This window comes from Prinia subflava, chromosome 6, assembly GCF_021018805.1.
Source record: "Prinia subflava isolate CZ2003 ecotype Zambia chromosome 6, Cam_Psub_1.2, whole genome shotgun sequence".
NCBI classification, from domain to species: domain Eukaryota; kingdom Metazoa; phylum Chordata; class Aves; order Passeriformes; family Cisticolidae; genus Prinia; species Prinia subflava.
The window spans coordinates 19,305,003-19,327,056 of record NC_086252.1 but is presented as its reverse complement, the minus strand read 5'-3'; the positions used below and the strand labels follow the sequence as shown (position 1 = coordinate 19,327,056).

At 43.1% G+C, this 22,054-nt stretch overlaps 1 protein-coding gene across 1 annotated transcript; it reads left to right on the top strand.

Moving 5' to 3' along the window:
• The first annotated feature begins 611 nt into the window (after positions 1–611).
• On the top strand, positions 612–16,169 carry GORASP2 (golgi reassembly stacking protein 2). Its single transcript, XM_063400537.1, has 10 exons — positions 612–767; positions 8,960–9,040; positions 9,749–9,952; positions 10,384–10,470; positions 10,920–11,050; positions 11,640–11,772; positions 11,896–12,019; positions 12,381–12,467; positions 14,358–14,453; positions 15,131–16,169. Exons 1-10 carry the CDS (start codon positions 705–707, stop codon positions 15,451–15,453), a joined length of 1,329 nt encoding a protein of 442 aa, XP_063256607.1. The 5' UTR covers positions 612–704; the 3' UTR covers positions 15,454–16,169.
• The last annotated feature ends 5,885 nt before the right edge of the window (positions 16,170–22,054 follow it).

Here is a 22,054-nt window from a genome sequence, read left to right as displayed (position 1 = left end):
AACCAGCACGCACTGGTCTGCATGGGCAGGCAGTGGAGAAGCCTTCCAGGAGCCAAGAACTGTCGGAGAGGGAAGATCTGAACCGGAGACTCGTACTGCTCTTTGATAACCCACCGTCCGCCTCCAGGTGCACAGAGGCACCGCTTTGGCTCAGGGCAGGTGTCGCGGCTGTCCCCGCACCCACAGCCCTCTGCCGCTGCGTGCCGCGACAACGCCGGCACAGAGGATCGGCCCCGTTACGGCCTGAAATTCGCCATGCATGCCCTGAAACGGGTTATTCCAAAATCCGGCCCTTGGGCAGCAGTTCCCGCTTCTCTGTATCGGTGCGCTGCTCCTCCCGCTCCAGCCCCAGCCCCAGACGGGTTCTGGCGCTCCCGGCGCCGCCTCGCAGGAGGAGCGGCGCTCGGAGCTCCAGAGAGCTGTGGGAGTAGCCAAGGCAGCATGAGTTATGACCTGCCGCCTTGACGTTCTGTGCACGCACTTACTGTACTTTATTCGTGTAGCTAACGCTAATAAATTCATTAACTCCTCTGTCTGGCACCGTCGGATGCCCCGCCCCTGACGTGGCGCCGCCGCCCTGCGCCGCCAGGGGGCGACAGGGCTGCCGGCAGGCGCGCGGCCCCTCGCGGCCGCCGTAGGCCCCGCCTGGCGCCGGGCGGGGCCAGCGCGCGGTGCCACGTCCCCGTCGCGGCGCGTTCGCGGCCATGGGCGCCTCGCAGAGCATCGACATCCCCGGCGGCGGCACCGAGGGCTACCACGTCCTGCGGGTAAGGCGGCGCGGCCGGCCGGGAGCCCCGGGCGCTCGGCCCGGCGGCGGCCCGTGGGCGCGGGGCCTGTCCCGCCGTGGGGCGGCGCTGGAGCGGCCCGGGGGCTCCCGGGGCGGCCCCACCGCGCTCCCCGCTCGGCCCCGGGGACGCGCTTGGGCAGCGGGGCCGCCGGGGCGGAGAGGTGCGCCGAGCCCGCGCTGCCGCTCCCGGATTTGGGAAGTCTGGAGGGAGAATTGGTCCAGAATAAACAGTGTCTCGGGCCGGATCGTGCCGCCAGGTTGTGCCCCCTGTGAGCGGGCCGGCGCACGGCAGGCGATGCCGGCCCTGGGCAGCCTGTGAGGGCGAGGCGGCCTCTCCTCTCCTCCAGCGGACGCTGCTCTCAGCCCGGCCCGCGCCGCCGGGCTGCGCTCGGGCGCTCCCGGGATAACGCGCCAGGCGTGTCCTGGTCGCTCCAGCCTGGAGTGGACTGTAGCCGCTGCTGCTCCGCAGCAGTTCAGGGCAGTCGAATCAAGGCGTCCACTGAGGGCTGCAGCTTTAGTGAAATAGTACTGTTTTTCATAGTTACATTGGTTTTGTTCACATTGTGGCCACAAAACTTTGGTTTTGTATGCGAAATACAAAATACCTTATTAGACTGCATTCTTGAGGTTTTCCGAACAGGCTTTTGAAAGCCCTTCCTTTTGCTTTCAGTGAGCAGAATGGTTCCCAGGTCGTGCTGTGGGATCTGGGCACTGGGGTGCGGGGACTTTGTTGGACTCAGTCCCTGCCCACACCACGGTGCCTTTGCCTCTGTAGCCGGGGTGTGAGTGCCCTCACTCCGGATACCGTGCTGGGCTGCTGTGTTTGTTGGATTGGAGCCTTTTGGATAGGTTCTCTGCTTTTGAGGAGCAAATACTGATGTTCTGATCAACATTTCTGATTCATCAACAAATACTGATGTTCCAAACATTCTGTTAAAATTTATATATGGACTAAAGTCACAGTGGGGTTTTTTTCCCTCCTTTTTAATATTAATGGTATATAATAATCCAGTGTTATTTATTTATGTCAGTCCACTTTGTCTTCTCCTTTTCCCTCACAAAAAACTATTCTGCAGGTTGGTAAAACTGGCAGACTTTTTTTCTTTTTTTAGCATAGTACAGTGTAAATTTCATCAACTTTTTCTTTGGAGACTTGTACTTTGGAGACTTATACATACCAATACGTACTTTATAGTTAGAATATCAGTTACATCAGGTTTATCAGTTCATTCTGTTTGGTTCAAGCATGTTGATAAATTGAGATTAATCTCTTTTATGAAGTAGAATCTACTCTTTTTTTCTTGTGGTCTTGCTTGGATCTCATGCCTTTTGTTTTCGTTTAAGCACTTTCTTGTTGTAATGTTTTTGCTGTGACCCAAAATGGCAGTGTTTGATTGCCAGCCTTTGGAAATGTAATTGAGAAGTGCACCTTAAAGAAGTTGATTTCCAAGAGGACTTCTTTATTTATATTAAATGCAGGAAAGGCCCTGCCTGCTGTCTTAAACAGACTGATATATCTTTTTTTCACTGCCTTGTCTTCTTACTGATACCTTGAGATACCACAATAATGAGTGATTACTCTTTGTGGACAGGCATCTTAAACCGCATCATGGTCCCAGCCTAACAGTTATAATTTGGAATGTTTTTTCATTTAAATGCATGTGGCATGCATGAATGTGACTCGAATTTCCCTCTGTAGCTTTTCCAGGTGTAATTTTCCAGTTGCCCTTTTGTAGTGAGTTTGTTACAGACAGCGTTTGGTTCACACTGTTAGAGGAGCTCTGCACAAGTCTCTGTCTGCATGGGTTGACCTTCAGTCAGACCCTGAACTTGGGGTCGAGAAAAACTGCTAATTTACTCTCAAGTATGTTTTTTTTTCTGAGCTCAGTACTTTAATGAGGTAAATGAGAATGGTAGAAGGAGAACAGCAGTAGTCTGCCAGTGTTACAGATCTCAGTCGAGTAAGATCAGATTTCTTTGATATCACCAAACTTCTGTAAATAATGTAAAGTGACTGTTTAAAAGATTTCATTATCTGTGGGAAAATTAGACAAACGTCAGAAAAATTTGTCAATTACCAGAATAATTTGTTTGGGTAAGGCAGATAAATGAAAAATATGTGTTAAATGGCCGTGAAACAAAGAGTTTACATTGTTCAGTGTGACTGTAGGAGCCAAGCACAAGTTGCCAGAAGGATGAGCAGACTGAGACTGTTGCAAGTTATAGATTTTTTACAGTGAGACTTTTAGACTCACTGTACATGCTGCCTCCCCACAAAACTAGTAAAAAGTCTCTGTGCTCCCTTCAAATAGGAACAGAAATATATGCAGCAAGTGAACACTACCATCATTAATTTTCAATGTAAATTTGCAGATTACTTAATTCTTTTGCTACTTCTGCTGATATTCAGTGCAATATTGCTTTCATTGTGAAAGTGCAGTGCAGTTGTAGCGGGAATTAGGAACGCTCCAGGACTGAAGCGCTGCCAGAGGAAAAGAATTTCATCCTATGCATACTTGACAGCAGGACTTGCTCTGGGTGCAGAGTTGATGTCCTAGACATTAAAATGTAGCGCTTTTTTTTTTTTTTTTTTTTAAAGAGCGAAAAAGTTGCCAAGTGTTTTGTTGCCCAAGTCTGTTCATACTAGACCTAGTAATGAGTCACTTGTTTGAAGCAATTCTCCTCAAGTTTCCTTTAACATAAGGTACGTGGCTGATTAAACCCAACTGGCTGACACTGTGTATTGCTCAGTATCTGTTTGTTTCTGCTCTTCAAACCAGAATGAAGGAAAATTTTAAATAACCTTCTTGCTCAGCAGTGTGAAACTGCTGTAGTTTGCCCAGGCTGATGTAGTGACCTGACAGTTTCTTCAGCTACTTGACGATGTCACAACATCCCCGTGGCTGGGGGCAGAGCGGCTGGGAAGTGCCGCAGTGCAGAAGGTCCAGGGGTGCTGGTCGGCAGCAGCTGAACACGAGCCAGGCTGTGCCCAGGTGGCCCACAAGGCCAGTGGCATCCTGGCCTGGATCAGGAATAGTGGGGCCAGCAGGGCCAGGGCAGCAATGGTCCTGTACTGGGCACTGGTGAGGTCACACTCGAGTGCTGTGTCCAGCTCTGGGCCCCTCAGTACAAGACAGACATTGGGGTGCTGAATAGGTCCAGAGAAGCTCTGGAACAGCTCCTGTGAGGAGCAGCTGAAGGGGCTGAGGGTGTTCAGGGGAGAGAACTCAGGGCTCTCTACAACTCCCTGAGAGAAGGTGGAGCAAAGTGGGGGTTGGCCTCGTAAGTAACAAGTGAGAGAACAAGAGGAAAAAGCCTCAAGTTGCACCAGGAGAGATTTAAAGACTGGATTTTAGGAAAACTTTTTAAATAAAGGATGGTCAGGTATTGGAATGGGCTGCCCAGGGAATTGGTTTAATCATCATCCCTGAAAACATTCAGAGCACTGTAGATGTGGCCTTTGGGTTAGATTTAATGTGTTAGTGGTGGGACTCGATGATCATAGAGGTCTTTTCCAAACTAAATTGTTGTAAATTTCTGTGTAAGAGTTCTTACTGTATGCTACCATGTTACGTGGTGTTCTCCCTAAAAGATACTGAGCAGCAGCACCCAAAGTTTAGATTTCCTGCTCTTGTTTGAGTGCTTTGTAATAGTGATACAAATGTGTTGCATGACGTGGTGCCTTATCTTGTAAGGGAGGTTCACATATTAAAAGCTTGAGTGAAATTCTCTGTGCTAAAATAAAAGGTTATCTACATAGATAGAATCTGTTTTCTCACGAAAACTTAAAAAGCTTTTTCTTTTGAAAACCGTGTTTCATCAAGAAATTAAATTCAGTTATACAACGTAATATATTAAAATAACTGACAGAAATCAAAGAGATTCTGTCAGATCTAACAGGAATTGCTTATGTGATACGCAGTGAAATTTTACTGTCAGTTATGGAGTGGGTGGAAGAACTGCAAAAAAACTCTTTCAGTATTTCTTTGCAAATAAAGTAGAATACTGGGAAGAGTTTCTTATGTGGGGAGAAAAGAAAGCTTTGGAAGTTGTGTATTTAATGCTTGAAGCTAAGCTTCTGAAAGTTTAAAAACTAGTATAAGGTAGCTGACTTCCAGAAGTGGTCAGTCTTCATCTGCCTCTGAAAAACCCACATTTCAGTGCCTAATTTCATTTGCAGTTGCACTGCTCTCTTGGGGCTTTGATTTGTAACCACTGTGTGGCTGAGCAGACTTCTTAAAATGTGTAATGTGCAACGTATACTGTGTAGGCATAGAATGATAGTGTTGGGAACAGTGTTCAGCAAAGAAAAACTTCATGTATTTACCAGGAAAGTCTTTTCAGTACTACAATTAAAATTGGTATATTGACCTTGAAACCTTTTTCCTGTTTAGTTCTTGACAGTGAATTAAAAGTGAGATCAGTGTGTGATCTATGTACTCAGCAGCCCTGCTGACATGTTGGGGAGAAACTGGAACCGTGCAGCATTGTGTGAGGCCCTTTTGTGCCCTCTGATATCCAGCATTTGATAGAGGTTTTCTTCATTTGCTCTTAAAAAGCTCTGGTGTTGCATTGCCACAGCTTCTTTGCATTTTCTGGGCCACTGTTTGTCTCTGTTGTTAGGCAGTCATGGCATTTACCCACACGTGTCTGTGACTTGTATTTCTGAAGTAACAGCTGGCTCAGAGAGACTCAGGCTTCCCGAGCTGCTGGGCATGGTGTCTTGCCTGCAGTAGCATCTGTTGTGAATGATATTGCTTGGCTATTTCTCAGCAATTATTCAATTACAAAGGCAAGTTACTAAATACCTACTTGGGGCACCCAGCAAAGCTGCATAAAGCCAAATTGCTCAGGAGGCACAGAGTTTATGTACATATCCATGCAATCTTTATTATTTCCATCCTTAATAGAGGTGCAATAAATTGTGTCCTTGTATTTTCTAAGGTCCCTGGTTATCCTTTGTTGCTGTAGCTCCCGGAAGAGAACCATGGCCCTAGAGCTTGGAGCAGAGAGCATTTGGTGGTGTGCATTTGGTACTGTGTGGTGGGGATGAATTGGGCAGGTAGTGACCGAAAGTGAGATGGTGTGACAAAACCTGTATGGGGACAGTGTGACTGTTGTGCAGGGCTGAGCATGTCACTTCTTTAAGGAGGAGGCTTTTCATATGGAATGGACTTGGAATTTCTGGGTGGCATTTCTGGGAGTGCCAGGTGTAAACCTGCCTATCTATCAGTGAAGGCCAGGGAAAAAGGAAACTTTGGGACAACCTCGGCATGGCAGGATGACAGCAGGGATGTACATACCTGCTTCTGAGGTGTGACTGATGCAGTTATAAGGGCTTGATTCCTTTTAGCCACAGCTCCCTGGTAGTTTTCACATGCCCCCTTAGAAACAAATAATGCAGAGATGTTCAGGATTGTGATGGGTTTGGGGCAAGGAGTTCAACATCTGAAGATACTTCTGCAAAGAAATAGTTTGGAACTTGGAAACTCTCTCAGTCCCTTCATCAGTTTGGGGCTGAACACAGATTTGGTATTCTAAGTAAATTATTTATCCATTCCGGGTGTCAGTGAGTTTGATGTTGATGGATGCTGAACATATGTAGATCTCATTTATTGTGTGTACTCCATCTTATTTCAAAAAGTATTTCTTACTGAATACTGGCCTGAATACTGTTGAATACTCTTGGCTCACAGTGTTCAGAATGTAATCTCTTGGAGGTCATTAGGGTGGGGTATTGTCAGGATGCAGGGGGTTTGTTGTGATTTTAGTATGGTTTGGTGTTTTATTTCAGAGAAGTTAATTTAGAAATGGAGGAAAGTCTCTGAATGAGATGAAGTCTGGCCTTCATAATGTCAAGGCCATGACATAGAGCCAGTCCCAAAAATCTGACTTGTTAGGCTGGATGTACTGATTTTTAATGCTGAGGTGTAACTGTGTAACATGTTATGTCTTTAAAACTGTTTTCCCAGAAAGTTCTGAAACCATCTGCTGATTTAATTTTGGTGTAAAGCCTGTATGTCAGGTTCATTAAAAACACAGACTCTAAGTTCCTATATGACCTATGCAATAGGTGGTGGTATAAAAGAGAGTGAGAGAGGCTATTAGAGCATTTTCATTTCTCTTCTTTAAACTGAGGGAAGAACAACAAACAGCATAAACTCATCCTGCATTCACTACTCAAACACAGGAAAGGAGAGGATGTTTTGAGTTACTTGATTACAAGAGAAACTGCAAGTCTGAGAATACTATTATAGATCATGTCTATAGAAAAGCTGAGTTTTATTTCTCCTGTCACAAAACTTTAACCTCTCTTTGGCAGAGAGGTCTCCAGTATTCAATGTAGTAAGTAAACGCTTTCTACATTTGGGAAGAATAAATCATATAGTGTATTTTAGCCTCTGTGGCTTTTCTCCTAAGCTAAAATTTCCGTTTGTAGAGGCTGTTCTCAGGTATTATTGCACGTTTGAATATCTACAGTTAAATGAACTCTAGGAACAGTCCACAAATGCCAAAGCCACATCCACAGTGTGCTGGGAGTTTCTGTGCAGCTGGAGCCAGAGTGTCTGCCCCATGCAGCTCAGCCTGTGCTTTACCTTCTGACCTGGTGCAGGGTTTGGTGTCTGATCTCTGGTTGTTCTTGGTGAGAGGCGTCTGGAACAGATGGGTTAAGTGAGTAACATGGAGGCAGTAGCTTGGATCTAGTGAGAGGGACTGCAGAACACTCAGTGACTGGGAGATGAGTGTCCATACACTTCGTGCTTGGGAGAGGGAGAATACCTGAGCCCGGCTGTCGGAAATGATTTCCAAGGAGCCTCCAGGCATCTCAAAGAGACACTTCAGGTTTGAGTTAGAAATTACAGATGTAGACTTTGGGGATGTTATTGTTGCCTCAGTGATTCTTACTACTTTGGGATATTGTTGGTTTCGTACTTTTTTGCTGCTTTACAAATCTTGGACAACAATCAATATGTGTGTGATGTGACTCTGGAATTATTAATTCCAGACTTAGGTTACTAATATTCTAAGCTTTGGGCATTTGTTACCCACAGGTAACTGAGTTTTTTCCAAGCTCTGATTTTGTGAATGTGTTGGGCAGAGATAAATAAAATTTAAGAAGAACAGTTTTATTAGTAATCAAGCACTTTTAAAATTCCATATTAGAATATTTTGTTCTAAATAAGTCATGTTAGGAAAAGTCAGTTCCTGCAGAATCAGGCCAGGATTGAACAACCAAATACATTTTTACCACTTCTGTCAGGTAGAATAACATGTAATGTAAGGAACCACACTGTAAAGGGTAATGCTTTTTAGATCTTTTTGAAGGTGATTGTAGTACGTAAGAGAAAAAGCCAGTGGGTAAAATGAATCAGCTTCCTCACAGAAAAGAGTATCTTTGCTAAAAAAGCTGTAGGAAAAATCTGACAGCCATATTGGAGTTACTTCTCATTGTCAGCAATGCAAGCAGTAGTGAAAAAATAACATTGGCAAAATGTCTGTCAGTGACTCCATTTGGAATTAAAAGCATACTTTCAGCTTCTGGGAGCAGTGCATATCCAGAAGTCAGGCCTTGTCTTAGTGGAGTGGTTGAATTATTTGAGCTGCCATGGCTGCACAATTGCACATCTCTTTTCCTGCAACTTGAAGGTCTGTTAATGACTTCAGTGGTTGTGCAGATGCCCTCTGTGTCTCAGGAATGTCACCAGGTGATGTTTAATCACAAGATAACAACCTGTGCTTACAGATGTGACTCTCCTGTTCCTTCAGTAAACATAAGATAAAAAGCAAGGTCTAACATTGGTACTACTGTGGAAAGGCTACTTCTTAACCAACACTTTCAGAATTCATTAACCTTGTCCTTTCACTATAATCTCCTTTCTTGAAACAAATACAATTTATCTGATGCAACTGTTAAGCACTGCTTTTCCCAGGGAGTGGCTACTGCTGTGTCATTCCTCAATTTATAAATTACTAATTCTTTTGAAATCAATTTTTTTTTGTAAGGGAGAGGGTTTTGGTTCTGTAGATTATGTGATTATATTTGAATATTATAAAATTATACATACAGACATTAGTGGTTTCTAGACTACAGTTGGCACAAGTAGAACTATAATTCTAATCTATGCATCAGCATTGGAACACTTTTACTAAATTCTCATTTAACTTTGTTAGGTACAAGAAAACTCACCAGGGCATAGAGCTGGACTGGAGCCATTCTTTGATTTTATCGTATCCATTAACGGTTCAAGATTGGTAAGTGTGTTGCTATTTTATAACTTCTAATATAAGCAATGTTTTCAGAATCTAATATTTATAGGTAAATCAATGGATTTGTTTTATTTAAATGTATATAAAATACTTCTTCTTACTTTTAAATGAGGTAGGCAGACTGCATCAGGAATTGTTTTTCTTCACCCTGTAGGAACAGTTCTGTTGAGTTTAGCTGGAGAATAAAACAGACATGCTCTCTGCAGACATCTGCACAAGACAGGATTGCCTGCTGATCCACCCTTCATGGCTTATGCTGGCATCCTCCTAGTTCTGTCTGCTTCCATGAGAGCTCACAAACTTCACCTAGTCCAGACAGGCTGAGGGAGAAGCTGCTGGCTGGGCAGGAGGCATGGGGGGAGCTTTCAGGCAAGAGCTGTCGTCAAACAACAATCCCAGCAGTGGATAAAACCAGCTGTGGGATGCTCTGCACCAGTGTGTCTGGATCCGAGAAAGCCTCTGAACCAACTGGAGTGTTTTCATTTTGGAAAGTATGACCTGTTACTGTGAAGTCCCAGGGTTTTTGCAGAGTTGTATTCTTGAATTTTGAAGGGACTGGAAGCTTGTTACAAAGCAGCTGTTAATTCATGCTCTGGTAATGCTCAGTGTAGCACCTCTGAAACACAAGTGTTGCTGTAGAAGGGAATGCTTGTTCCATCAAACACTGACCAAGCTCTTGTTTACACATTGCAGAATAAAGACAATGACACTCTCAAGGACCTGCTGAAAGCAAATGTTGAAAAACCTGTAAAAATGCTTGTGTACAGTAGCAAAACACTGGAACTGAGAGAAACATCAGTGACGCCCAGCAACATGTGGGGTGGGCAGGGCCTGCTGGGAGTGAGCATTCGCTTCTGCAGCTTTGATGGGGCTAATGAAAACGTCTGGCACGTCTTGGTACGTATGGACTTGGAAGTATTCTTATTATTGCTGTCTCTGTCTTTCTGTTCAAAAGTAACTTGCATGGGATATAGCTAACAAGTCACGAGATCAAACTGGTCTCATTGATCAAACTGGCTTTGATTGATTTGGGGTTTGGGAAGATTACAAATGTCGTTTGTAGTCTACAAATGTATATTTTTGAGTATATTGTCAAGTCTTGTATTTAAATGAATGGGTTTGTACAGTGCACAGAGATACTGTGTTTGGTACAACACCAGAGCCATGTGGACGGGGACTGCCATAGAGCCCCTGTTTCATGAGTTCATTGCTGTGTTGAAAACTTGACCAGTTTGCCTGACTCGGGGCTTGTGTGGAGTGCATGTCTGTCTGTTCTGCTACACCCTGACACTTACACGGTGTTTTGTAACTTTCCATCTCAAAACTAGGAAGTGGAGCCGAATTCTCCTGCTGCATTAGCTGGACTTAGACCTCACAGTGATTATATCATTGGAGCAGATACTGTCATGAATGAGGTAAGTGTATAAAAATATAGTCTTTATTTTTAAAAAACTAAAAACCTGATTGTACCAGGGCACTTTGAGACATCCCTGGTTCTGTCTCTGTTCAGTGTGAATGTCAATCAAATGCAAAGAGGAAGGAGCTCTGGCCTGGTGCCTCTTCTTAAAGGCAATCCTGAAATAAGAACTGCTCTTAAATGTCTTCATGAAGTCAGATACAAACTTTTGTATCTAAAATCAGTATTTTGAATAGCAGATTTGAAATTTGGGTTGTGCCACATCTGAGTTGTGCTAGCAAAACACATCTTAAAGTTGTCCTTGTGATAAAACAGCAGCACTGCAACAACTGCAACATGTGGCTGTTACAGAGTCCATTACAGAAAGTCAGGACTGGGATGATCAATCTAATGCCACGTGATAAAATAAGGACAAGAAAGCCCTTACTCATTTTTATCTTTTTGCAGTCTGAAGATCTCTTTTCCCTTATTGAAACACATGAAGCAAAGCCATTAAAACTTTATGTGTACAACACAGACACAGATAATTGTCGGGAAGTGGTGATTACTCCAAATTCTGCCTGGGGTGGAGAAGGCAGGTAAGGAGACAGTGTCTTACAGGGAGATGGGGCAACTTTCTTATAGCACCAGCCTGAAAACTGCTAGGTTTGAGTTCCTACAAAGACAGGGAAAGAGTGTTGTTATATCAAAAGTGTTTCTGCTCTAATAAATTATATATTTACTTAAAATTCAGATGCACTTACTATTGAGAGGGGTGTAAATCAGTAAATTAGCTAGTGCAGAAGTGCAATGGTTGCTTTCTGCATTAAATTCCACTTGTTAGCTTGTGGTGTATCCTTGAAGTATTCTAAGTAGCCAGAACACAGCACTGCAAGTTACAACTGAGAGTTGAATTCTGAGCTGTATACCTGATATAACTGCTTGGTTTAAATAATAATAAATTTTATTTTGTGCTGAATATTTATTGCTAAAGCTACAGAATTTCCTTTCAATTGTTTTGTATTGATTATTTCTCCACAGAAAGTGAAGCAATGGGGGGCAGGAGGGGAAGGTTGTACAGCATTTACCTTGAAACTTGTTGGTGTCTTGAGTTGTTCATGCATTGCTTGCTCTAGTCTGCAGTTGTCAAGTCACTTACCTGACTTAAAAATCTTTGTATTCTAAAAGCCTAGGATGTGGCATTGGTTATGGATATTTGCATAGGATACCTACTCGCCCGTTTGAAGAGGGAAAGAAAATTGCTCTCCCAGGACAGTTGCCTAGTGCATCTCTCAGTCCCCTCAAAGATGGTTTCACAGAGGTAAGTTGTGGTCCCACTCTGTCAGCTTGGTAAAAATGGATGATGATGTTTATTGCTTTTCTGCTTCTCTTGGTTCATGTAGAAACAAACCCTAATGATGCAACTTTCTCTTCTTTCACTAAGGTTCAGCTATTATCAGTTAATCCCTCAGCCACCCTCCCTCCTGGGTCAGCAGGCCTTGAGCAGAGCCTTTCAGGACTTTCTATTAGCTCACCTTCAACCACTGTCAGTAATGCTCTCAGCACAGGTTGGTATTGGCAGGAACTGACCTGAAATGAATGGCTTTTCTGACTTCTTTGTTCTCACAGATGTTTCCAATACATTGGATAGAAGGCAGAAGATAGAATAAAACTTTCTTCTATTTTTTTCTAAACAAAAAAGGGTTAATTTACTGGATTTGTGCCTTACTTGCTCACAAAATAGTTGCAAACAACTTCTAATAAAAATACCATGTTTATTACTTAGAATACTGGTTTTCTTATCAGCATTTTAATGTTGAGGTAAATAGTAATTCTCCTGTAAGCAGTTACTTATTTGTACTCCTTAGGGAAAGCAGATGAAGTGTTTTATGCTTAAAATCAGTGTTGTTTCCCTGTGTCTCCCACCAGGTGTTCCAACAGTTCCATTATTACCACCACAAGTCAATCAGACTCTCACCTCTGTGCCACCAGTTAACCCAGCAACTACATTATCAGGTGAGTAGGTAAAATTTCTTAAAACATTTCTGAAACAAAAATCTTACAGAAGCAGGGAAGAGAGCTGTCTTTTCCACTGCCTAACTTCATACAACTTGAGCATTTCATATAAGATCTCTCTATGCAGCCTCTACAGTGTGACAAATTATTTTTCTTGGAGTATGTTCACAGTGTGTCTGTAGCACAGAGGATGTGGTGGCAACAGTTACAGGTTTACCTTGTTAGGGCTCCCTGCACAGGGGATGCAGTATTCAGGATTTCGTAGGAAGGTTTTGCTTTGCTATTTGCAACATTTTAGGAAACCCATTTTTAAATACTCAGCTTGATCACTATTCCTAGTATAAATACAGGGCTAACAAAATAGAATTTATGTTGCAGTTACTGTTTCTGAATTATATAGGGATTTAAACTTGTATTGTATAATACAAGCAGGAGTCTTTCCACAGCGTGGTTGTTTCCTGATAATAATGAACATTTCAAACACTTCAAATACTATTCCAGAAGTATTCACGGAGGGGTAAGATAAGGATTGCATAGGATTTTGCTGTGGCATTGGTGTGCTGGTACAGGACTCAATGGTGCCTTCTAAAACACTGAAGGAGTTGTATTTTGTATTTTGCTTGTTATGAGATAGGTAGATCAAGATGTGTCCATTACATAACGCTTGGAGGTACAGCCTCTAACACAGAAAAGATGTGCAGCAGAGCTCAGTGCGTGCAAACAAGGACAGAGAATTCTCACAGAAGCTGAACTTCTCTGTAGTTTATTCTTTTCTCTAGGCAGAAAAGGACTATTGTCCTTTTCTTCCCCAGCCACTTAATCCACTCCTTCCCTAAACTCTGCAAATACAAGTTTTCCATTCAGCTTTTTCTCTCAATAGTGTCATTGCTTTTTTAAAAGCAAATTAGAATATTTCTTGCAATGTGCGTGGATGTACTGTAAAAATGTTCTTACTAAATATACTGGATGTTTAAAATTTGAGTGAATTTGTATGAAGTTCATCTTTTTTCAGATTAAAAAAAAAAAATTCAAACCAAGTTTGCATATAATTGACCTGAAAGCTCTTTGAGTCAAATTCTGTCAGCCTTCATGGCAAATGAATTCATGGGTAGGTAAAGATGGCTGGGCTTTAATCAAAATCTCTATATGGTGGCCTTGCTTTAAGACTTTTCTCTTCTCTATCTTCATACTGTAGTATCAACAGTTTATTTCTGAACTAGCCTTTTTGAACTAAACACAAAGTACAAATAGAGCCCTTGTCCCAGAAACGAAGCTCTTCAAAAGTGGAAAATTCAGGAGCAGAAGGATTTTCCATAGCAGACACAGTGATGGAAGGGCATGTGTTGGCAATCATTTTATGTTTCTCTTCTGCTTTCAGTCCTTCCTGACTTTGAAAGTTCCTTTATCTTGCCTTTTGATATACATTTTTGTGATTAACTCTGGTAGTGAACTAAGTAGAAAAAGACTAATAATAGAGTGATCAATATTAGGGATCAATATTAGGGAATACTGTGTATTTAATAATGTTATTATTGTTTGCCACTCAAATTGGGAATGCAGAACTTCTGGTATAGTGCTGGGGTGAAACAATTACCTTTGTTGAAAGCTGAACTTGGAATGCAAAGCTTGTAATTCTGAAAGAAGATTCTACTTTTCTTAGAAAAAACTGAAAGGTTGAGGATTATATATTTGCTAGTCCAGACTGCCTGCAGTAGGTATCTGTTCTCACTGTGCAAATTAAAAGCTGAAATACAGGTGAATTTGCATTCATCCACGTAAAAATTATAATCAAGATATAAAGCAGGTTTTAAATTACCTACAAGATCTATGGAACGGTTAGAAAAAGACAATTTTAAGTTTTCAGCTGTAACTATTCCATTCTTCTCTTAGGTCTGATGCCATTACCAGCAGGGCTTCCTAACCTGACTGATCTGTCTAAACTTAATTTACCTGCACCACAGATTGTTCCAGAAATGATACAGCCTGGTATGTGCTTCTGCAAACTACAGCTCTGTAATTAGAGTTATGCTTGACACTCAGACCCATCTAGGGCAGTCCTGAAGTACATAAATTAAATGTATGGGAGTGGATGTTAGTGCCCAGATCAGGTAGACAAGGAATATGTCTTTAGATAAAGTAATTCTAAACCTATGTCTGTGTTTAGATGTTTCATTTTTTATTACCTGATTTATATCTCAGAAGATATTGTGCCAAAAATGAAAGTATATTATTTATGGGTAAAAGAAAATATGAAGTGTTTCCTTGTAAGCTAGATGAGGAGATTGGTGCTCCCTGAACTGAATGCCAGAATTATGAACTAATATTAGATTTACAGTTTTGAGTTCAGCAAAACTGCTGAAGGTGCACATGGAGCAAGCAAAAAGAGATTAGAAGCTTACACGGAATATGGTTTTTGTTAACTTCTTGTTTCTGGCAGTTTCAGTGAAGGCCAGAAAAACCTAATCATCAGTGTTAATGCATTAAATACCTAGTCCTCTGGGGAGGTGCAAGCAACCTTGAGTTTACTCTGATTCTTCAATTCTGAAATCTGAAAAGCACCAGGCTTGGAAGGAGCCTTCTGAGTCAGTGCTGCACAAACACCATTGGAGCTGTGTGGATGCAGCAGCTCACTGCCTTTTGTTTTTTCCCTTTTTTCTCTTCAGGTTTGCAACCCCTTCCCCCCTTGCCGCCTCTGCATCTCATGGGAATACCGCCTCTGTCAATGCCACCCAAGTGTGTTCCTCCTATGCTTCCTTTGGTCACAGAGGCATCCACAGTGCCTACAGATTTGCTTCCCTCTATTCCTCAAGCTGGAAGCTTTGCCGTCAACCCTGGCACTACAGAAAATGTAGAGGACACCTCTGCACTCACCTTGGATAGCACTACTCCAACTTCCAGGGCAACTGTTGTTGACAGATCAAATGAATCCTCTGCAGTTAATGAGAAAACAACTGGAATCACAGATACACAAGCTTCTGAATCATAACTCCAGACCACTCTGTTGGATTGGCTTGGTATTTATTTAGCCATGGGATACATATTTGAAAAGCAAGCTATCATTAATTTCATACTAGTTTGTACTTAATCTTTAGGAGTCCTGTAAATAATATGGAGGTATAATAAAAATAAAAGGGGATTTATAAAGTGTGGGGGGGAGGAAGAACTTGTATGTTACCAAAAAAAGTCAAGGTGGTAAATAGAGTTCCACTGCCAAACTCTGAGGGATGTTTTTAATATAGGCTGACAGCCTTACCCTGCTAGGCTTGTCCTTGCTTATAATTAGCAACTTTTGCTTCTGATAGAAATGAAGCGGGTCCTGCGTGTGACATTTACATACCATAGTTCTTGTTCTTTGCAAGTATCTTGTTTCTACAGTGGGGATGAGAACGTTTAGTCTGAGTTGTGAATTTTAACGCTGCCAAACTTCCACCTAAAGATATTTCTGTTAAAATTGCTGAGTGGCCTGTTAACTGACGTGTTCTTATTCAGCTTGTCCACCACTCTTTGTCTTTAAGCTCTCGAGAGATGCTCAAGCCATGTTTTGTGACCCCTGCTGCGTTGTTTCATACGCCCACTGTCAAACGGCATTTGGAAGGGAATACATGGAATGTTAAATGTAGCACACAATTTGGCACTTCATGACTACTGCAAGATGAATGAATGGATTAAGCATACATATAGCAATAAATTCCTGGAATTTTATTCTTTGTGTGACAAAATAGCACCTTTTTTTTTAGTTCTTTAAGTATCATTTAACTTTTTAGCTTAGCTCTCTCTAGCACAGATCTGTGAAAGGGCCCCCTTCCAGAGGAATGGGTCCAAGAGAGAATGCCAGACATCTTAATGGCAGGCAGGATCAGCACTTGTGGTTAAATCCAGTACAGCAATGAGTCATTAAATCTGCCTGCATATGGTTCATACTTGGCTTTTTAAATTTGTATTTAGGACAAAAATTGCAGATTAACTGTAGATTATACACATGTAGAAACTTATGTGCACTGTACTCCAGCTGTTGTGTTTGCTTTTGTTATCAGGTACAGCTGATGTGAAAAATTCTCCTGTATCATTCCAGACCTTCTGTATTACTGGGATTTCTTTTATAGGTGGTTGCTAGAAGCAGATGCAAACTTACCCATATCATCAGCAGGCTCAAGCTGAAGTCTGTCTCAAGAGCTGTGTAATTAATTTTGGCAATGTAGTTTGCCTGAGCAGTGTTTGGAACAGTAGTTCCATCTGACTTCTGATCATAACGATAATAATGTCTCAAATCGTTCAAGTTGGAAGCCTTATCTAATACCTGTTGTCCTGCCTTGTCTTTATCACCTAAGTATTTGTCTTTTCTCTGCCCCACAGATGCACATTTGTCATCATCTGTTATGGCAAAAGCCCATGTTAAAGACCCCAAATACTTTTTCATACTGTGAGCAATTTCTTTTCTCAGCTGCTTGGAGTGTGAAATCCTTCTGCCTTGCTAAGTAGGGCACTTGCTCTTTCTCTGTTGTGACAGTATAAAAGAAAGGCCTCATAAACTCAGGCCTGCTCTATTAAATTAATAGCTAGTCTGTCATCTCTGCCAAGTGTAGTCAAGCAATTTGCAAGTTCCCTTGCAAAAACACTCTCGGTATGAAAGGTTCCTTAACACAACAACCTGTTCTTGGGTTGAAAAATCAATGCATCTGTGGAAACAATAAGATCTGTTCCATGAGAACCCATAAAGTAAAAATGTGAACAGCCTGAAACTTAGCAGGCACACACAAATCACCTTCTGACCAGTAAATGAAGTGGTAAGAAAAGTACCAGCCAAGCGGTGTTGCACACGAGCTCTGTGAAAACTGTATCAAATAAGTGATGTGATTAAAGAACTGGCTTTTCCCGCATGAAGAAAATGGAGTCTCGGCTAACCTCTGACAGTAGCTGATGAGCCGAGGCCATCGCGGGAGGCGACAGCCGAGCCTGCCGCGGAAAAGGGACGGGGGCCCAGCCGAGACGGGACTCGAGAGCCGGAGTGCGCAGAGCCGGGAACGAGCAGCCCGCAGCGACACGAAACTGAAGCAGAGAATGCACAAAGCAGCGAAGGGCTGCGGCTCCAGCCAGCGGGGAAACGTCCAGAGCGAGTTTTAAAAGGGGGTAAAATACGGGAAATCTTAGATCACGAATTTCAGCCGACGAAAAAGCGATAATGCGTGTGTGGGCACTTACACTGCGCAAACGGGATAAAAGAGGATAAAAGGAAATCGCGAACTTTATTGCTATGGCGTAGGAAAGAACCTGAGAGCAGATGTACAAAATGCCTTTTCTGTCGAAACGTGGGGCGAGTTGGGGCAGTTTTTGTGGGCAGCGGCCATAGGGGAAGGTGCGGTAGCCACAAAATCGTTACCTGCATGGTATTTTATTAGAAATTCGTTAAAAAATGACAATCTGCTGAAGGGACCGCAGCTGCCGCGGCAGCCGCCCCCCGCGGGCTCCAGAGACCTCTCGGTCAGTGCCTCCCGTGTCTGTGGGTCCGCTTCTGTTCCCTTCACCCACGAACGATGTTAATTCCTAACCTTTTAGTTCAGTTTTTCACGTCGAAAAGCCTGTTTAAGAAGTTACAGCCGCTTTGGCACCGCTCCCACCGCAGCCGTGTGACCCCGCCGGCCGCACACGGCGCGGGAAGCGGAAGCTGCGCGCTGCCCTGGAATGGTTCCGGCGGGACGCGGAGACCCGGGCGGGGCCGCTCCGCTGCCCGGGAAGGGAGGGTTCGACCCTCGGTACCCCCGAGCCCCGCTCGGTTCGCGGCTCTGCAGGCGGCAGGAGCCGAGCACGGGTCCTGCCCACAGCTCCTTCCCGGAGCTGGCAGCTCCAGTGCCATTCCCTCGCTCCCTCCCGGGCTTTCCAGCAGCCGCGCGGCTCTGCCGGGGCGGGAGGTGGGAGCCACAAGCGCTTGGTGCCTTTGGAACCTTTTCTGTATTTGTTTTCGGTGGTTCCCCCTTTTGCTCACGCGGCCTTTGGAGGTGTTTTTGTGCTGCCTTTCCCCCCGCTTTTCTCCCGCGGGTGTTGGCGGAGGCGGGGATGCCGCAGCCGCGGGGCTGTGCCGGCTCCGGGGGCTCCCAGCGCCGCCGGCAGTGCCGAGCTCGGGATCCAACCCGGGGCTGGGAGCAGCGTTTGTCCTTCCCTTCCCCCGCGGGGCTGCGAGAGGACAGCGGCCGCAGTTCTCTTTCTCTTGCCCCTGAGGACTTTCTCCTGAGTCTCAACTATTTGGACTTTAAAACAACAGTCATTTATCTCAATTTCCCCTAGAGACATTGGATATTATTTTTATTTTTCTCATGCTGTGAGAGCCAGTGTCAGTGACATGATTGGATTTAATAAGTTTTGTGGATTGTAATCCATTTTTTATGTATCTTGTCCCATATTTAATGGATAACCGGTAATAGCCTTAAGAAGATGCAAATTGCTTTAACATCAGAATATATTAGCTTTTTAAAATTAATAAAAAAAGAGGAGATGTTGTGACAGGTAGAAGAATTATAAAAGAAAGGCCTCATAAACTCAGGCCTGCTCTATTAAATTAATAGCTAGCCTGTCATCTCTGCCAAGTGTAGTTAAGCAATTTGCAAGTTCCCTTGCAAAAACACTCTCGGTATGAAAGGTTCCTTAACACAACAACCTGTTCTTGGGTTGAAAAATCAATGCATCTGTGGAAACAATAAGATCTGTTCCATGAGAACCCATAAAGTAAAAATGTGAACAGCCTGAATCTTGCAGGCACACACAAATCACCTTCTGAAAATGAAGTGGTAAGAAAAGTACCAGCCAATAGGTGTTGCACACGAGCTCTGTGAAAACTGTATAAAGTAAGTGATGTGAATAAAGAATTGGCTTTTCCCGCATGAAGAAAATGGAGTCTCAGCTAACCTACAACAATATTTCTCAGAATGCATTTGTATTTGCCTTTATAAATCCAGTGTCATATACCTCAGAATTAAACCCTGACATGAGAAGAAGGATACCCTCTTTTCTTTCCTCTGTAACAGAGAAAGTATCAAGCTTCATTGAGCCTCACAGGTCTAACAGCCTTTCCTGCAACTTTGTTACACATTTCCACCCCAAGAAAAGTAAAAATATGTTTGTCACAAACCAAATTTAGAGCAATTACTGATTGTAATCAGATGTTTTGAACTACAGTCCTTGGGTAGATGTTTTTGTTGTTACAGTATGACACAATGTTCTCTGGCATGATCCTATGCTTTCCAACAGCAAGCTGCAAACTTTCATACGTCTTGTGCACTTGTCTTTAGTAACAGACAAAAGAAGATGCTTAGTCTGAAGTTCTGCATTTCTGTTAGCTATTTTAAGTCCCTTGTTGCTGACTGTATAGCCAGACTCTTGACAGCTACGAGAGCAGTGGAAGTAAGGCAGTGTTACCATCAGCAATTCTGCTGAAGATAATGCAACTTCAAATTTGGAGATGATTCAGTGGTGCAGATTTAACTGTAATCTCTCAGCTAAAAACTCATGAACATTGCAAAGTTGAAGACTTACTACTTAAAATGAAAACACAGGCCTTTAAGTCATACTATTATACTCTGTCCTCTTTTTTTAATTCTCCCACCTCAATGTGATGAAACTGTACATTAATCACTTCTGGCAAGGGTCTCTTAATGACTTGACTTTCCCACCAAAAAGAGAGAGTAAAGAGGAACAGGAACTTACACCAAAGGACTGACAGCTGATGTAACCTTGTTTTCATGAGTTCATATATTCAGCTCTAAATGAACAGTTATGAACAGGCACATTAGCTTCATTTAAAGCATTGACACATGGAGTTCTTTAACAAGTTCAGACAGCAGATGAAGATAGATGGACCATGAACATCCCAACCTTGCATGTAATTAAAAATGATTTATATGTGTATGATCTACTCTAAAATGAATACAGTAATTTCCTGCTCCACCAAAGGCTGCTCTGGGGCCTGTGTTCACTGGCACCCTGGATTTGTTGTGAGGACAGGGTTGCCTCTACAGCCACATCAGCATGTGCTGAAGAAGTGCCTTTTGCAGTTTGATGCTCTGCTGCTCCAGGGAACAGCTGCTTAGGCTGCAAGCTCAAGGCAGGAGTGTGGACAAAGCCCCAGTGATGAACATTTCATGGCTGGGGGCGGGGTCAGATTGTCTGAGCTTTTGAAAGCCATTTTTTAAATCCTGTCCACATCAAACCTCCCTCTTGCAATTGGAGCTCCATTCGTTCCCGGGAAATAGCTGTGCAGGGCCACGAGATGGCGTGCACTAGTTTCTTTTGGCTGAATTTACAGGATAAGACAGCAACGAGGGTGGTTGGTTCCTGTTCCCCCAGCAGCAGCAGCTGAAGTCAAATGGATGCCAGCTGGATGCAGAACGATGGCGCTTGGGAACTGTAAAACCAACTGATCTGAAGGCAGAAATGGGCTGAACTTAAGCTGTTTCTAACTCTCAGAGTTTTGTTGGCAGTTTGCTGACTTAAGCTAATCATGGGACTGGGTGAAAGTTGTGAAAAAAGCAAATCCTTATAGGCAGAGACTTGTTTGAGATACTGTAATGCTGAAGGAGAGGCCTGGATAATAGGTCCAACCTCTCCGTGATCTACGTGCTGATTATGGAATTAAGTCAAAGGGGGCAAGATAAGGATCAGGGATGTTTGATCGTGGCACCTTGTCTTCCTTGATTATACATAGGCTTTGTCTGTACTAGTCAAACAAGTGTTCACAGTCACTCTCTAACATGGAGGCCTAGCTGGCACTAAGCTCAGATTTTTTGGTTCTTCACTTGGATTTAGACACCTAGACTTTTGTTTTAGATTTGAATCCTGTAATGTTAGGCAAGAATCAGACTGCAGAAGTGTTTCTTCATTTTTAAGTGTCTGTAGTTCATAACTCATTCTTGTACTCCTCTGTACATTCTTCATGGTAGTACCAAGGCTTAATATATATTTGTGCAGTCCAGCACAGTGTCTTGCTGCACTGTGCTGCACCTCCCAGTAAAAACCTGTGTAGGTCAGAAAACTAAAATCTTCAAACAGATTTCCCTGTAATATCTGTGGAGAAACAGGTTTTTTTAGCAGCAGTCAGAGCCAACACCTGCCGTAGCACAGTTTTAAACACCTAAAGTGCAAGAACTAATCTCAAAATAAACCCAAACCAAATCCATGCTCTCAATCAAACAGAAAACATCATTTAGCTCATGTGAACCTCCAACACCTCTACCCCACAGCCCTGGTGAAAGAGTTAAAGGATAGTAATCTGCCATTTTATGGAATATCTGAGATTTGCAGATGGTGGCTAGAGAGCTACTGAGCTGAGCCAGGAACAAACACCTCCTTTTCCTGAAACCTCAATTCATGTTTATTCTTAGGCCAGTGTGCAGTTAGCAACTCAGAATTTTGCTTGGGTAGATGACTGGTATTTCTTACCAACAGCCTATGCACACGATTTCAATTTAGTAACAAAGTTCTGGCTTTGTGCATGTGAAACTGCATCAAGACTTAAGAGTTCAAAGGCAGGAACGTGGCACGTGGAGGAAGACCTGCTCTGGGTGAAGGGCTGAGGTGGTGTACATGATTTTGTTACTTTA

Excerpts from the sequence above, each read along its gene's own strand:
- GORASP2 (XM_063400537.1), top strand. The coding sequence starts at position 705 with ATGGGCGCCTCGCAGAGCATCGACATCCCCGGCGGCGGCACCGAGGGC. Across the intron at positions 11,773-11,895 it reads TCAAAGATGGTTTCACAGAG|GTTCAGCTATTATCAGTTAA; the intron begins GTAAGTTGTGGT and ends TCTTTCACTAAG. Across the intron at positions 12,020-12,380 it reads CAGTAATGCTCTCAGCACAG|GTGTTCCAACAGTTCCATTA; the intron begins GTTGGTATTGGC and ends GTCTCCCACCAG.